Source organism: Rhopalosiphum padi, chromosome 1 (assembly GCF_020882245.1).
Source record: "Rhopalosiphum padi isolate XX-2018 chromosome 1, ASM2088224v1, whole genome shotgun sequence".
NCBI classification, from domain to species: Eukaryota; Metazoa; Arthropoda; class Insecta; order Hemiptera; family Aphididae; genus Rhopalosiphum; species Rhopalosiphum padi.
In genome coordinates, this window is record NC_083597.1 from 64,033,388 (window position 1) to 64,048,718 (window position 15,331).

General features: G+C 25.9%; 3 protein-coding genes across 8 annotated transcripts; 2 read left to right on the forward strand and 1 right to left on the reverse strand.

The window, feature by feature from the left end:
* The first annotated feature begins 594 nt into the window (after nt 1–594).
* LOC132917361 (cyclin-dependent kinase 1-A-like) lies at nt 595–5,444 on the forward strand. Of its 3 annotated transcripts, XM_060978076.1 has the most exons (8): nt 595–809; nt 1,044–1,105; nt 2,324–2,527; nt 2,589–2,724; nt 2,801–2,959; nt 3,027–3,190; nt 4,955–5,096; nt 5,164–5,444. In XM_060978076.1, the coding sequence occupies exons 3-8, from the start codon at nt 2,334–2,336 to the stop codon at nt 5,278–5,280; spliced, it is 912 nt and encodes a 303-aa protein (XP_060834059.1). In that variant the 5' UTR covers nt 595–809; nt 1,044–1,105; nt 2,324–2,333; the 3' UTR covers nt 5,281–5,444. The 3 variants fall into 3 exon arrangements, with proteins under 3 accessions (XP_060834059.1, XP_060834057.1, XP_060834058.1); XM_060978074.1 differs by having other exon boundaries at nt 595–1,105; XM_060978075.1 differs by lacking the exon at nt 1,044–1,105.
* Nucleotides 5,445–7,733: 2,289 nt separating this feature from the next.
* Nucleotides 7,734–10,551, forward strand: LOC132916990 (nuclear transcription factor Y subunit alpha-like). Of its 2 annotated transcripts, none has more exons than XM_060977481.1 (6): nt 7,734–7,895; nt 8,265–8,513; nt 8,595–8,706; nt 8,794–8,918; nt 9,775–9,951; nt 10,016–10,551. In XM_060977481.1, exons 2-6 carry the CDS (start codon nt 8,289–8,291, stop codon nt 10,250–10,252), a joined length of 876 nt encoding a protein of 291 aa, XP_060833464.1. In that variant the 5' UTR covers nt 7,734–7,895; nt 8,265–8,288; the 3' UTR covers nt 10,253–10,551. The 2 variants fall into 2 exon arrangements, with proteins under 2 accessions (XP_060833464.1, XP_060833465.1); XM_060977482.1 differs by having other exon boundaries at nt 8,598–8,706.
* Nucleotides 10,552–10,681: 130 nt separating this feature from the next.
* LOC132916991 (mitochondrial inner membrane protease subunit 1) lies at nt 10,682–12,754 on the reverse strand. 3 transcript variants are annotated; one of them, XM_060977486.1, is made up of 3 exons: nt 12,565–12,754; nt 12,005–12,202; nt 10,682–10,884 (listed from the first exon to the last, which is right to left on the reverse strand). In XM_060977486.1, the coding sequence occupies exons 2-3, from the start codon at nt 12,185–12,187 to the stop codon at nt 10,738–10,740; spliced, it is 330 nt and encodes a 109-aa protein (XP_060833469.1). In that variant the 5' UTR covers nt 12,188–12,202; nt 12,565–12,754; the 3' UTR covers nt 10,682–10,737. The 3 variants fall into 3 exon arrangements, with proteins under 3 accessions (XP_060833469.1, XP_060833470.1, XP_060833468.1); XM_060977487.1 differs by lacking the exon at nt 12,565–12,754 and adding an exon at nt 12,262–12,550 and having other exon boundaries at nt 12,005–12,195; XM_060977485.1 differs by lacking the exon at nt 12,565–12,754 and adding an exon at nt 12,262–12,549.
* Between the last annotated feature and the right edge of the window lie 2,577 nt (nt 12,755–15,331).

A 15,331-nucleotide genomic window follows, 5' to 3' on the forward strand; every position in this document is an offset into this window, starting at 1 on the left:
CTGACATACTCAAAATATAATATAAAATCAGATGTTCAATCTGTGCCATTTACTAAATTATTATAAACACATATAATAAATAAATTGTTATAAATTATTATTTATTTCTGAAAACTAATAAAGTATAGTGGTTTAATTCTTTTGTTTCAATTGAGTAATTTTACTACTATATTACTCTATGGTATAACCGCTATGTACAATGGCTACAATGTCTTAAATTTTAATAACTGCTATTTTTTGCTAATGCCAGTGTCAAAAGAATACACATAAAACTCATAGAAGACTCAAGATAAATAAATTATATTTAAAAACCTGTCTATCTAAACTATAGTTAGACATTTTTAATAATATTGACACAATAGATAAAATGATTAATAATGTTAATATGCAAAATTGTAAAACAGTTAACACAAAAGACAAAAGTATTAAAAAATAAGAATCAAAAACGGATCCTGAGTCCTGACCCCTTAATCCTTATCAATAAAGTTTTAAGCATGATTAATCTATTCTGTGTAATAACTTTCTGTTAGGTTAAAATATGTTGTATTTTATCCTTTGGCTGCACTGTGAATATAACCGTCCAATTTGTCTATATGTTTTTAATAATTCAAAGTAGGACTGAATGTAGTAAAGTAAGAAAAGAATCATGAACCATTATAGAAACTAGTAACTACCCAATATAATTTTTTTTGAGTATTAAGTTAATAGCCAGTGACCGGTGGATCGTGAATAGTTATTTCAATTATTTATTGTTAGTTTTGAATCGGTTATTCGGTTATATTTTCTCTATGACTATATGTGGTATACTGGTATGTAACATTTCAGTCGTAAATATTCTTTAACTATAATATGCTGCTTGCCCCTATGGTAGTATACTAGTATCGTACGATATTCACTCGTCACTTCGTCTGATACTAATATGTGAAATGTCTGGTTTTGACATTCACTAAAAGAAATTATATTGGAAATACAGAACGGCGAAATAGTGTATTTGTAGTTGACATTGTAGACATCTAATAAAAAATAATACTTCTATAATATAGACACTGTTCGTGTACCTATTTGAAGTTATTCAAATTCGATTGTTTTTAGATTTATAATCAAGGTAAGTGTACATATGTGTGTTTTATTTTTTCGTAAGTTTAATTAAATTTTAAAGAACAATTACCATATCTACAATCTTATACTGAATAGGTAATATTAAATTTCATTGTACATATTTAGTAATTTTAAAAAGATAATATTTCCAAAATCAAAATCTAGATATCACATGTACTTAAAAATTATGTAAAATATATCTGGTAAAAAAGTTATTCGCAGAATATCAGAAAAGTTATTATAGATTCATAATATTTTTAGTTTTTCTACATTATTTTCATGTACTAAACCAGTTTCCAGGTTTCCTGGTATTATACTATTATATCTTTTACAAATGGGATAAAAATATAGTGATTTGCCCTGTTTGTATATTGATTAAGTATATCATTTTTTTCTTTTATTTTGATTTTAAGCTATTTAAAAGTCAAATATTTAATAAAAATAAAATTTATAGATATACAATTTTAAATGTTAAATTAATAGATATTTAAAATAATTATTATTTTGTTTATCCTTAAAGTATTCAATAAGGAAGTTTTATATAACAAATTTTTTGGTTATTTTAACTCTTTGAACATATATACCTAAAACATTGTTCGACGATGTTATTTCTTTTTTGGTTACCACCTAAATTTAGATCATTTATGGGTCATAAACAAAAATATTCACACAAATTTTATCAATTTTTTTTTATGAGCTATTGTGTAAGTATGTAAAAGACCATAAACTGAAAATAAATAATTTGAAAATCATTAATAATTTAAGTTTATTTACTATACATAAATGATTTATGAAATATTTATTACAGTAAATTATGTTGAATATATATTAACTAGATTTATGTTTTCTAAAAAGTAAATTCTCTTTTGCAATAAAAACAAGTAAAATATAATATATTAAAAAAATTATTGAAATATAAAGTACATAAGTGTCACATATATTTTATATATTAAGATTTCATAAAGAAGCCTTAGTTTCTGTATTCCTTAGTCATGAGAAGATGTTAAGGTGGAAAATCTGCAGTGAGATATTCATTTTAGTTTTTTTTAACACTTGCGATAATCACTAGTTTTGAAATTGTTTAGTTCTTTTCAAACAAAAACTAAATAATGTATGTATTTTTAATTTATATATATTTTACTTATTTTTATTATCAAAATTTATTATCTAGACTAAACTTATACGTATAATATACTAAATTTATTTTGTTTTATTACTTCTTTAGAACTGTTATTATGGATGCTTATGATAAATTAGAAAAAATTGGTGAGGGAACCTATGGAGTTGTGTACAAATGTATGGAACGTTCTTCAAAAGAAATTGTAGCTGTAAAGAAGATACGTATGGAAATGGAAGATGAAGGTATACCAGCTACTGCTATCAGAGAAATTAGTATATTAAAAGAACTTAACCATCCAAATATTGTGAAGTAATTTTAATTAAATTTAAAATTTTTATGTTTACATATTAATTAATCAATTTAATCTTAGCTTAAGGGAAATACTAATGGATGACTCACGGTTATATTTAGTATTTGAATTTGTTCCCATGGATTTAAAAAAATTCATAGACTCTAGGCCAAAAAAACACTTAGATGAAATTATTACTAAATCTTTTACTTATCAGGTAAATTTTAAGACATGATTATGACTTTTGTGTTAATCAAATATAATCATCCTATTTTGCACTGATTATGTTTTAGTTATTAGTCGCCATATATTATTGTCATGTAAGACGAATATTACATAGAGACTTAAAACCGCAAAATATATTAGTTGATATAAAAAATAATGTATTAAAAGTAGCTGATTTTGGTTTGGGTCGTACTTTTGGTTTGCCAATTCGAGTTTACACACATGAGGTATGTATAAAAATTTAGTTTTTATTTACAAAATGTTATTAAAGTAATATTTTTACTTCTTTATTAGGTAGTAACATTGTGGTACCGAGCTCCTGAAGTGTTATTAAATACACAACGGTATGGTTGCCCAATTGATATGTGGTCCGTTGCATGTATATTTTCAGAAATGGCTTGTGGAAAACCTTTATTTCAAGGGGATTCAGAAATTGATCAACTTTTTCATATTTTCAGGCATGCACAAATTCTTATTTTTATTAAATTTATTTTAAACTATTTTTTATAAAAACCTTTATTCACATTTGCTTTTAAATATTTTTAAAGGTGTACAATATATCAAAAATACGTTAGTATATGTCAAATAATTTGTTTATAAGAACATTATATATTAGTAATATTTATAGAAGCTCATTAAAAAAAAAATATATATATAAACCATTAGCTTTCTGTATTTAGACTGTCAGACTTGAATTTGGCAATAGAAAACTGAAATATTTAATTCTAATTCTATTGATTTGAGTTACTAAGCTAGCTATTCCAGTAATTTAAGTTTTTTTATTTTTACAAATTGAATTATTTGTTATTAGATTAATTATTTATTTGCTATGTGCTTTGACACTTTATAGAATAATATACAGTTATGTAAACATAAACATTCCAACATTTAATTAAAAGGAGATAAATTTATAATAAAGAAAGAACCACAGTTTTTATTTTGGAAAATAGGCAGGCATAAATCTGTTTATTATTATTTATTGTAGACCACATTATATTTATATAGGATATATGTTATTTAAGTGTTATAGGATTTATACATAAACACAATGACATATATTGTTTGATCAAAGAGTGGGGGAAAGACTTATGTTGAAGAACTTGAGTGAAGCCAGAAATAGAGCAAGCACCTTCACTCCAGAATTTATATTTTTGGGCATAGAATTATTTTTATTAAAAATAACTATTTGAATTTAAAATATTTTTCATTAAATTTTATTTTTCAGTTTTAAAAAAATATTGAGTTAAATTGTATTTTTGAAACAAAAATTATTGAGTTTGTTGAATATTTTAAAAACAATATTGCTTAAATTTAAAGTATGTCATTATCTAAGAAATATGGTGTGGGTCTTACACTTAAACACTAATTATTCAATGAGATACAGGCATTTGAAAATATGCATGTTATGTTATGAGTCGAAGTCGGAACAGCGGCGTGTTTTAAGTGTAAAAGTGTCTAAATTAACACAATTTTAATCGTTAAATAAAATATTTTAAAATTTTTTTTTTTATTTATTTATGACACTAGTGTAATTATAATGATGATATACTTTTCAGTTTTTTTATAGTAGATAAAACTATTGTAGTCAATTTCTTAAAATTTGATGATAAAATTTTGGCAAAATAATGTGAGTCGCAAACTCAATAATTTTATTAAATTATAATTTATAATATGTATGCAACAACAAGATATATTCAATTTAAATCACACCATCGTCTTAAGCACATAAATATACTTAGGTTTATGAAAAAAATTAATTCTGAAATACTATTTTAAGTTAAATCATTGTGTAAATCAAACTACTTTTACACGTAAAAAATAGGAGGCTGCTTTGTCGTCGACTCTATGACGTCATGTAGCTATTCATCAACTCTCATTATCTTGTTGAGTAATCATTTTTTTAACTTTAGATTTTTACCAAAACGTTTTTCATTATGTTGACTACAATAATACACCAATAAACTCAAAATTAAAAAAAAAATTTAGTGTTGTGATGTACTTAAAAAGTTAAAATTATTTCATTCAATTTAAATAACACACTTAGAATAATTGTATGATTAAAAAAAAAACGTTTATAAATATTTACAAACTAAGTTTTTCCAACTATAATCTATCTCATTACCACACATTGGCTGACAATATGTGGATGCTACATACATAATACATTATTTTAGATGATAGTGATGCATTATTAATGTTTATGTAATTGTTGTTTATTTTAGGATATTAACTACACCAAATGAAAATACATGGCCTGGTGTTTCAGAATTAAAGGACTACAAACCTTCATTCCCTACATGGAGCGAAAATATATTAAAAAAATCCGTTAAGAATATAAACAATGTGGGATTGGATTTACTTCAAGTATAATTAATTACAGCATTAAATTTAATTATTTAGATTAAACATATTTATCAATTTCCTTGTATAGAAAATGCTGATCTATGATCCAAGTAAACGTATCAATGCCAGAGATGCGCTACAACATCATTATTTCAAGGATTTAAATAAAAATACTCTTCCAGCACATCCTGAAATTAAATTTTGAATAATACTCAATATTACTATAATTTTATAAATATTGTTTAAGTATAAAAAATGTTTGTTAAAACTTATACTAAAGTTAAAAATGTATGTTATAAGTTAATAAATTTATAAAAACTAAAATTCTATGTTTTAAACGCAACAGAAATAAATAATAATTTTCCTGCATTTTATTTTATTGAATGTTGACATGTCACTTGGACAAATTATTTCTCTTTAATTTATATATATTTTATTTTGTGTCAAATGTTTAAAATCAAAGATATACTACAACACTTTCATTTCAAAAATTAGAATAAAAAGTCCCTTCCACTATATCTTAAAAGTTACGTTTTAAATAATAATCAATCTCAATAATTATACAAACAATTTTTAAGTATGAAATGTGTTTACCTATGAGCACTTCTTTTTGCTAAAACTAATGCTAAGTTAAATATTTAAATTTATTTTAATTTTATATTTCATATTTTTATGTACAGGATGATTCTTTTATCATTATACACTCATTATTTTGTAAATTATTGAATTTATTTTACCCTTTTATTTAATAGTGAAACCACTATTAATTTTTGATTTTTAAATGGTAACCTACATTTAAAATTATACTAAATAAATAGGGCTGTTTTTTTTTTTTTATTATTAATTTTAACACTCAAATTATTATTTTTTGTTATCTATTATCTTTTAGCGAGATATAACTTTTCAATGTTGGACGGTTTTCGGTTTTTATAGTACTTCTTGTTTCTGAAGACTAGTAGTAACATGGGTAATAGATAATAAAAGGTACATATTTGCATAAGTAATAACCTTGTTATCAAATATCTACGCAGTGATTATTTTTTGACTGTAGTTATACCAATGCCTCACAGCCGTAATAACCTGTAGGATGAACACCTAAAAACCTCAAACCACCCAACTTGAGCATCTATAACTAACTAACCAGTAAATGAAAAATAATGATTTTAAAGTTAAAATTCATAAAAAAAATAGCCCTACTATTTTATTACAATTTAAATATAGGTTACCATATGAAAATCAAAAGTTGATAGTGGTTTCAGTAATAAATAAAAAGGTAAAAAAAATAAAAATTTCATACAGTTTGAAAAAATCATGATACAAAATATTTTGAAAAAGAAAATGAATTAAGTCAACACTTGATGAAATAATGAAAAAAGAATCGCCTTGTATAATGGAAATAAATAATTGATTTTCTTTAAATTAAATTAATTTGATACATTGCTCTTGAATGAACAAATGTAGTTTTAGGAATTATTTCTTTCTCGTTTATTTACCTTTTATTTTGTTTAAAGGATGATTACTTAGTCAAACATTCCTAACCATTCACTACAAAAATATCAAATTTTTTAAACTAAAAAATTTAAAGTTGGTCCTAAATATTCTTTTCATTTTTTTGTCTTGATTTCGTAGTCAAATTTATAGAATATAAGAGAATTACTGAGAATCAAATTGATCGAAATTCAACTACTTTATGTATTGTTTCTTTTCTTGTAGAAAAATCAAGTATCTAATAATTATTTAAAATTATATTTAAACAAATAACACAATTTCATTGCTAAAAATGACTTGTAAAAGCCAAAAAAATAACATTCTCTGTCCATTTTATTTAATTTTTAACCTATTTTTATTTCCTTGGTTATTGTTAACACGATAGAATAGGACGTAAATGTCGTAAATATAATACTTAAGAAATGTCCTGTGAGAGAATTTTTGAAAACTTGGTCATAGGACGTTTATTAAAAAATCAATGGGTGTATTTTATAGTACAATTTAATTCAAAAATTAAATTGGATGCCAAAATAGTTATTGTCTAGCAATAATCAGGATTTTTTCCCTTTTTATTTAACTTTCATAGTCAGAATTTGTCAGATACTTTGATATTCCGAAAATCTGTACCTATTACCTAGAGAGCAGGGGCGTATTTAAGGGAGGGGCACATGGGGCCCGTGCCTCTCCCATTCACCGTATTTTATACTAATTTTTATTATATGAGAAATTTTACAATTCTATGCCCCATGTATGCAAATTTGAACTTTTTGTTTGTGCCCCCCTCCCCCCCCCCATTAAGACATTTCTAAATACGCCCCTGCTAGAGAGCCTAGATATTATCTAGGCTCTCTACTATTACCTATTACCTAATCTATTACGGCGTTACCCTTATTATATAATTCAACCTCCAAATCTTATTTATTAATTCATATCGTGATTAAATCGATTGACTATTTTAAGTTTTAAGATAGACTATCAGAGTATCAACTATCAGTCTATAGAACACTATATTGTATAAGTGTATAACACGATCTGACATCTGAGTATCTCAATTTTTAACGTTCGATCAAAAAATTGTTTTGTTTAAATATGATTAAAATATTGAATTTATGGTAATTAGGTGTTTGGCGGGGCTTATTTTTGCTCCAGGTGTGTGGTAGCACTGCTTCCGCGTACTGTGTTGTGGATTGGCTGGTCGACGGCAAGAGGCCAAGCCAATTCGTGGTTGCTCGTTGCTGTCTGACGTTTGCGCGGTGTCGCATAATCTCATTGGTGACGAGTATTTCGGCCAATCGTTGGAATAATCTCCGGACCAATATCCCGCTGTCCAATGTAAGTTCGCCTCGAAATTTGCACTAAACTTTTTAAGCTAGTTGTAATGCACTCGTAAACCCGCTAAAGGGCTTCCGGATTCTTCATTTTATGCTCTGACCTCGGCGAGGAGTCCTGATCTCGAGTGCTATGACGACATTGTTCGTAGCGGCCATCGCTCGTACCGTCGAGTTCGTAATGGGAAATCCGTTACATCCGGAGCCTTCGGATTGTCCGGCTCCCGGTTACACCGCGATCTCACTTTTTCTCCTCAAACCGCCACCTTAACATATCAGAATTTTTTTTTACGTATTAACTTTCCGTGTCCGGTCAACATCGCACATTGTATACTAATTATTATGGGTCTGATAACGAATGTACCGTTTTTAGTGGAAGTAGTAGAACCCATCGATCATGGACCAACAGATCGGCTCAGACGGGAGTAGTGGACACATGACCGTCGTCCAAGCGATTCCGACGTCCAACAATCAGGTGCAAGTTGTCCAAGCCGGCCAGGTGATACAGAGCGCTAACGGTCAGCAGATCGTCGTTCATGCTGTACCCCAGAATGCTGGACAGTCAGTGCACTTGGGTTCACCGGGCAATCAGCAGTTGCAGCTACTTCAACTGCCTGTACAAGTATGCATACATTGTCTTTTTGTTCCTTCTTCTGTGCGTTTCCAGTGTTAATGTTTGTTTTTATCGTGGACTTTAATTTAGCAGCAGGCGCAAGCACAGTTGATTCAGACACCTGACGGACAAACGTTTATTTACCAGCCTGTACAAGTTGATAATGGGCAATCGATTGCTCAACAACAAACCCAACCAACTTGTATGTTTATTTATGTTTTCACTAGTGCAAATTATTTTGGTATTTATAAGTAACAATAATTATAATTATTACTTACCATATTTTCAGTAATAAGCATAAATGGAAATATCATGCAGTTATCCAGTCCACCATCTGGTGGTTCACCAACTGTTACTCAAACAGCTACTACTGTTGCACAAGCAGTTCCCCAGAACCAACAGAACATTGTTATGGTAATATTGATATTCATAGATTTAATTTAATCAAATCGTTTTTATCTTCTATGTTATTAAGAACCTTTGATGCTTCTACTATACTCTTTAATATTACTCTAACTTCATTTTCGGCTATTAAACTTATTCAAGTTTTCAATTTATCCAATGTTGTCTTGACTTGACTTAATTTTTTGAACTTTAAATTTTTCCTTGATTAACTACTAAACCCACTTACTATATCAAGTAGGTATGTGTTAGTATTTACAACTATTTTAGCAAGTATTCAATATGAAAATATCTGGATATGCAAGTATTGTGTTTTCGACTAATATTTCACATCTAGGCCTATCGCTAGTGTTCTTACTACCTCTTCTTTAGTACTTTGGTACTAAGCTGAAAAGCATTATCCTTGTATTAATTAAAATTATCTTAGGTGCTAGACGTATTTAAAATGACTAATGTAATTTATTTGTAGTTTATCTCATAATATACTATTATATTACAACTGTTTAAAATGAATAAACTTCTTTCCTATCTATATAATAACATTTCTGAAGTATGTTTGATTGAAAAGATATGCTCAGTAGTTACTTTTTAATATGAGATTCTAAGAGTCACTTTAGTTATATCAGAACTTCTAGTTTAAAATCTGATATGTAGTCAAGGAGTTAAATCCCTCAATTATTTTCTTGTTTGTGGGGTTAGTTTTCTTATATATGAGATAGATTATTGCTATTTCTAATTTTCTATTATATATTTTTCTAAATAATATCTAATTTAAAGTTTTAAATTAATAACATTATTGGCTTTTTAGCAGTTTTAATATTAGTGTATCCATTAATTTAATCAAATATAATTATATATTTGGTTATAGATGGTACCAAATGGGACTGCTTCCAGTAATAATCAATTTCAACGAGTACCTACAACAGCAGAATTTCTTGAAGAAGAACCTTTGTATGTAAATGCTAAACAGTATAAAAGAATACTGAAAAGAAGGCAAGCAAGAGCAAAATTAGAGGCAGAAGGAAAGATTCCAAAAACTCGACAAGTAAACAACATATTTTTAAAATTTTAAAATAGATAAAATTTAATGTAATACATTTTTATTTTAGAAATATCTGTATGAATCACGCCACAAACATGCCATGAATCGTATACGAGGAGAAGGTGGCCGTTTCCATTCAGGGTCACTGAAGAGAATGAGTATGTCAAGTAGTAAAAATATACAAAATGATGACTGTAACATTCGAATGGACAATCATAGTTATCATGTAACTATTAAACGCCAAATTGACGATGAACAAAATTTGCAAACACATAATGGATTAGTTTATAGCATAAGTGGCTAATAAAAAAGACTATTTCCTCATTTAAACCAAGAGTAATGTGTTAACTGTTAAATTAAAAGTGTTTTAATTAATTTAATAACTTGTACATTTTTAAGACTTAAAATTTAATTTTATTATTTACTTTTCTTTTTAATATACTTTGTTAAATACTATAGTCACCTTAGTTAAGTATATGAGATTATTATTATTATTATTTTGTAATTAATTAAGTTTTCAACCTTTGTTAAGTTAAGTAGATTTCTTTTCAAATGTACATAATATAAATAATTAAATGAATAAAATCTTATTTTTTTTATGAAGTCTAAAAACATATCTTTTTATCAAACAAAATAGTACACACTATAATAATACTTAATAGTTACAGATTTTTAATATGAAGTTTAAAAATCTAATGTATAACATTATATAATAAAATATTTTACAAATAAATATAATCATCAATTCCAATTTTTTATTTGTGCTATATATTTACTACATTAGCCATATCAAATTTTCATAGTAAAATGTGACAAGGGCCAAATTCGACAAATAACTCGACCATGTATTAATCCTTTAGGTACAGGACCAAACTCCCAAGAATCTGTTGAATTTGTGTGATTGTCACCTTCCAACCATACTGAGCCTCTTGGTACCTAAACACAAATTAATAACTAAATATATATAGAAAAGTTTATAAAGTCAAAAGACTTAGTATGTTAACTGTCCAACTGTGCTATAAATAAACTTAGACCATAACAACAATAGTGGATGTACAAAACTTTACCATATTTGAACAATAATAACTGGTAGTTTAGTAGTTATACCAAAAAAAAATCATTATCTTGCTGGTTATTCCCTGGCTGATCGCAGACATTCACTTAATTAAGTGTTTATTAATAGTTCTTAAAAAATATTCTATCTGGTAAAACAGATTCACCTACTCTCCTATCACTGATTAGTTTTAAAGTACCTCAACGATCTGTCCGACATTCAGATTTCAGTCCCTTTTTCCATTCCACTATCCTCCATAAATGATATGTTAAATGAACCCATTAGGCATATTAATGTACATTGCCAATGTGGACCCCTCCTTCTCATATTAAATTATTAATAAATATTGTCGTATATAAATCTTAGTACTGTAAATTTAGCATTCTTATTGTATATTATATTTGTGCTATGCTCTATGCACTATTGTTAGAGGGCATAGCCTGTAAATCTTAATAAATAAATAACAAGTACATTTAATATTTGTGCACTGAAAGATAAATTCAAAATTAGAAGTTAGAAATGAATAGTATATTGTTAAAAGCAAAACAATAAGTTGAATACCAATGTATTTAAATGAATGTGGATGGGAGAGAGTGATCATATGATGTTTGATGCACGTGTTAAACAGTAGTAACTACAGTAGAATCACTCTTAATTTTTGAGACTGGGGTTATGGTTGGATTATCAGAACCAAAAATACGGAATTACAGTATGTACAATTTAATGTACATACAATAAAAAATTATTTAGAACAAAAAGTAAATTAAAAATAAATACATAATTATATTTTATTATTTTATGTGTATTTTTTATATATGTTATTATATATCCAAGTTAAAATAATATACTAAATATTGATAATAGTACGGTCAGATCAACCAGAATGGTAGACGAAAAGGGTTCTACTATATAGTTAAAATGATTTATCCATCAGTTTTTATTGTAGGATTGTTTTCAAAACAAAGTCTCCAATAATACCAATACAATTCTTTATAACATTACCACTTGATAATTTATTCCTCTTCTAACCATTTGGCCATCAACAGCTTTTACTCTTTTCATAATGAATTTGTTATATTCTTCAGGTGACTTTGCAACAACTACATCTCCTTTATCTACATTGTTGAACATCTTTGAAGAACGTTGAATAATTACCAAATCACCCGAGTGAATTGATGGTTCCATGGAATCACCTGAACACTAAAATTTCTCAATAAGAATTTAGCTGGTTAAATTAGGTGTTTAAGGTAAGTGCTTACTAAGAATATATCTGCTACATGTTCTGTTATACAGTGAGCAACACAGAAATATTGAAAAGATTTAAAAACAAAACTTCTTATTTTTTTAAACATTGCTTATTTTAACATTATTTAATGAAAGTATGAAACTCAATGATATGAGTATGTTATAAGGTATCGGTTTTATATTATAATAGAGTAAATATATTTGAATATTATATGACCATAATATTAAAAGTATAAAATGGTCACTTAAAACAAATTAAGATAATATCTTAAAAGTTAAAATAATTGAAAAATAAATGTCTTGTAAATTAAACTTACAGATTATTTAGAATATTTTGACATCATAATTCATAATTTATACCTTCAACTTTTATAATAATATTTAATGATGTAGATAAGTAATAAATTATAAATAAATATTATTAATTTTATGGTGGATTAATATAAAATAATATTATATTCTAATTTCTAAGCATAAACTCATAGCACAGAATAGATTCAATCTATAGATTTATCTGTGCTTACTTATAGGTTTATGATTCTATGATAATATGAGGTAATTGATAATATCTCAAGGCATGCTGCGGGACGCCGGTACCACAGAATATATATATATATATATCATAACATAGATATATGTGGCCGGTAGGCACCCGAAATGTATTGATAAGAAAGATGAACATCACAAATTCACAAATTAACGAGTTCACGACTGTCTACCACGATCATGATTCACGGTCTTCTCTCTTCTAAGAAAACAGTACAACACACAGAATAGATTGAAATAAAAAATCATTTGTTTTGTGGCACTCTTACATTATCCAGATGTCAGATGACACCACGATAAAGGGACAATCATTTTGTCTTTCATTTAATTGAATAATTTATAAAAAATATTAATAAGATAGATTGGTACCTATGTATAATTTGCTTATAATTTAAAAAGAATACTTAATAATATCATAGATCTATAAATTAGTTTACTAGTTTACTAAGTTTGCTTAGTTTATAGCACGGTTGTAGTGTAAGGTAGTCTTAAACTAAAGCGCATTAAAAATGTAATTAACTAAAGTTAATTTATTTTTCAAAAGCATCACTTAAGCTTAATTATGAAGTTCAAAACATTACCAATCATACGATAAAAAATTGATAATAACATATGTCTGGATAAACTAAAGGATGTGTGAATGTTTAATAGGAATACCTAAAAGATTAGAAGATATTTAAAGAATAACTATAAAAAAATATTAATATTACTATTATTATTCAATTAATACTTTACCAGCTGAACTAGTTTTGTTGTAGTAATTACTAACTTGTAAAGTTAACCCTAACACTCGTTCACATGGATAAGTACGTTACCAGACGAAGTTTTAAAACACAATTTGTAACCACACCAGTTATGCATTATATAGACAATATACATATCTACAAACTGACAGTCTGCAGTCTGATACTTCAAAGTAGGACGGCATTTAGTGTTATGATTATTTTAATTTATATTTAAGAGGACGCATGTATTGTCTCTTTCTTACTGATGTACATCATAGCAAATTTGCGTTCAGCAGAACACATTTTGTGATGTTAGCTTTAATATTAGAGTAAATTATCAAATTTAAAGGTAAGAATATTATTTAGGCAATGACATATGCTTTTATTAATATTATCATTTTAAAGTGAGTTATAAGTACCTATGTAAAATATTACAACAACTTTAAAATGTTCATAGATGGCAAGCATCGTTCTAGTAGTACCAATGAAAAAAACTATTCTTGCACAGATTTAATGATTGTTTACATATTAAGATATTTTATTACAGCCATAAGTTTATTATTATTATTATAACATAATAAGTAAGGTACAATTTTTTTTGAGCAAAACAAAAAAAATAATAAATTGTATAAAATAATATTTATTAAATAATAAAAACAACAAAAGTATAATACAAATTTGGATGACGTAGACTAGTTCAATTTTCTAATAGGTAACACAATTTAACACATTTTATTGTTTATTTAAATATAATACTATTTTATCACACAACGTTTACTTACACAAATAGTTCATGTTAAATAACGTTAGAGTTGGTATAATTTTCATAAATTACTAATAATTAATAACACCTAACTGGGGTTCTTGAGGTTTTATATTTATTTTTTACTTCTAAATCTAAATTTGTTAAGTTTTAGTAAGACTCGTGTAGATTAAAAAAAAAAAAACTTATTATAATATAAACTAATGTTGGTCATAGTTTTAGTAATATAGTTAATTGTCAATCTTTTTTACTGAAAACAAAATCTATAGTTGGTTATTATATTGTAATCAAGTATAAACATAATATTATCAAAAGAAGAATACAAATTAATTTGATTAGCTTAGTATATTTTATTAATATTAGCTTTACCTTTATACCTATTAAATTAATTTACAAGTTATACATTATTAAATTAAAAGTAAAAATAAGATAATATTATATAAAAAAGGATAATTTAATTTTAAATATAATAATTAATTATTTTGATATAACATATTTTTAGTTTTTACTTATAAACAAATAATGTTAGAGAAAATTTAATATTTAGTACAAGTTAAAAACAATAACAAATTAAAGTTTAAAAATAATACTATACAACCATAGACATAAACTTAAATTTAATACAAAATAATAATAATAATAATAATATTGTATAAGTCTTTTTTTATTAATTTAAAAAATAAAGATTTTGAAATCTAGTGATATTAATGCCATAAAAATATGTCATATTCTATAAGTAGTAGGAAGTGATATAATACTAGTAAATAATATACTTATTTAGTTATTTATGTAGGCAGTTTAGAAAGACAAAAGATCAATGAAACAAAATAAAAATATTATTGTTGATCATATGACAACTAAAAATCACAACAAATGATGCTGTTTTCATCACTTTTTAAGATAGAATAATTAATAAGTTTTTAAAAAAGTATAATATAATTTATACAGTGATTAGTGTATGATATATGCTTAAATTTATATTCATGTATAATGTACAATGAATGTATAAATATTATAACTAATAGTTGTTGACAGAAAATAAAAATGTAT

What these genes read in the sequence shown, in the direction of transcription:
- LOC132917361 (XM_060978074.1), top strand. Translation starts at nt 2,334, where the DNA reads ATGGATGCTTATGATAAATTAGAAAAAATTGGTGAGGGAACCTATGGA. An exon ending in TTCGAGTTTACACACATGAG is followed by an intron (nt 2,960 to 3,026) that starts GTATGTATAAAA and finishes CTTCTTTATTAG; the next exon opens with GTAGTAACATTGTGGTACCG. An exon ending in CAACTTTTTCATATTTTCAG is followed by an intron (nt 3,191 to 4,954) that starts GCATGCACAAAT and finishes TGTTTATTTTAG; the next exon opens with GATATTAACTACACCAAATG.
- LOC132916990 (XM_060977481.1), top strand. Translation starts at nt 8,289, where the DNA reads ATGGACCAACAGATCGGCTCAGACGGGAGTAGTGGACACATGACCGTC. An exon ending in TACTTCAACTGCCTGTACAA is followed by an intron (nt 8,514 to 8,594) that starts GTATGCATACAT and finishes ACTTTAATTTAG; the next exon opens with CAGCAGGCGCAAGCACAGTT. An exon ending in AGATTCCAAAAACTCGACAA is followed by an intron (nt 9,952 to 10,015) that starts GTAAACAACATA and finishes TTTTTATTTTAG; the next exon opens with AAATATCTGTATGAATCACG.
- LOC132916991 (XM_060977485.1), bottom strand. Translation starts at nt 12,354, where the DNA reads ATGTTTAAAAAAATAAGAAGTTTTGTTTTTAAATCTTTTCAATATTTC. An exon ending in ATGTAGCAGATATATTCTTA is followed by an intron (nt 12,203 to 12,261) that starts GTAAGCACTTAC and finishes GAGAAATTTTAG; the next exon opens with TGTTCAGGTGATTCCATGGA. An exon ending in GAGGAATAAATTATCAAGTG is followed by an intron (nt 10,885 to 12,004) that starts GTAATGTTATAA and finishes ATTTGTGTTTAG; the next exon opens with GTACCAAGAGGCTCAGTATG.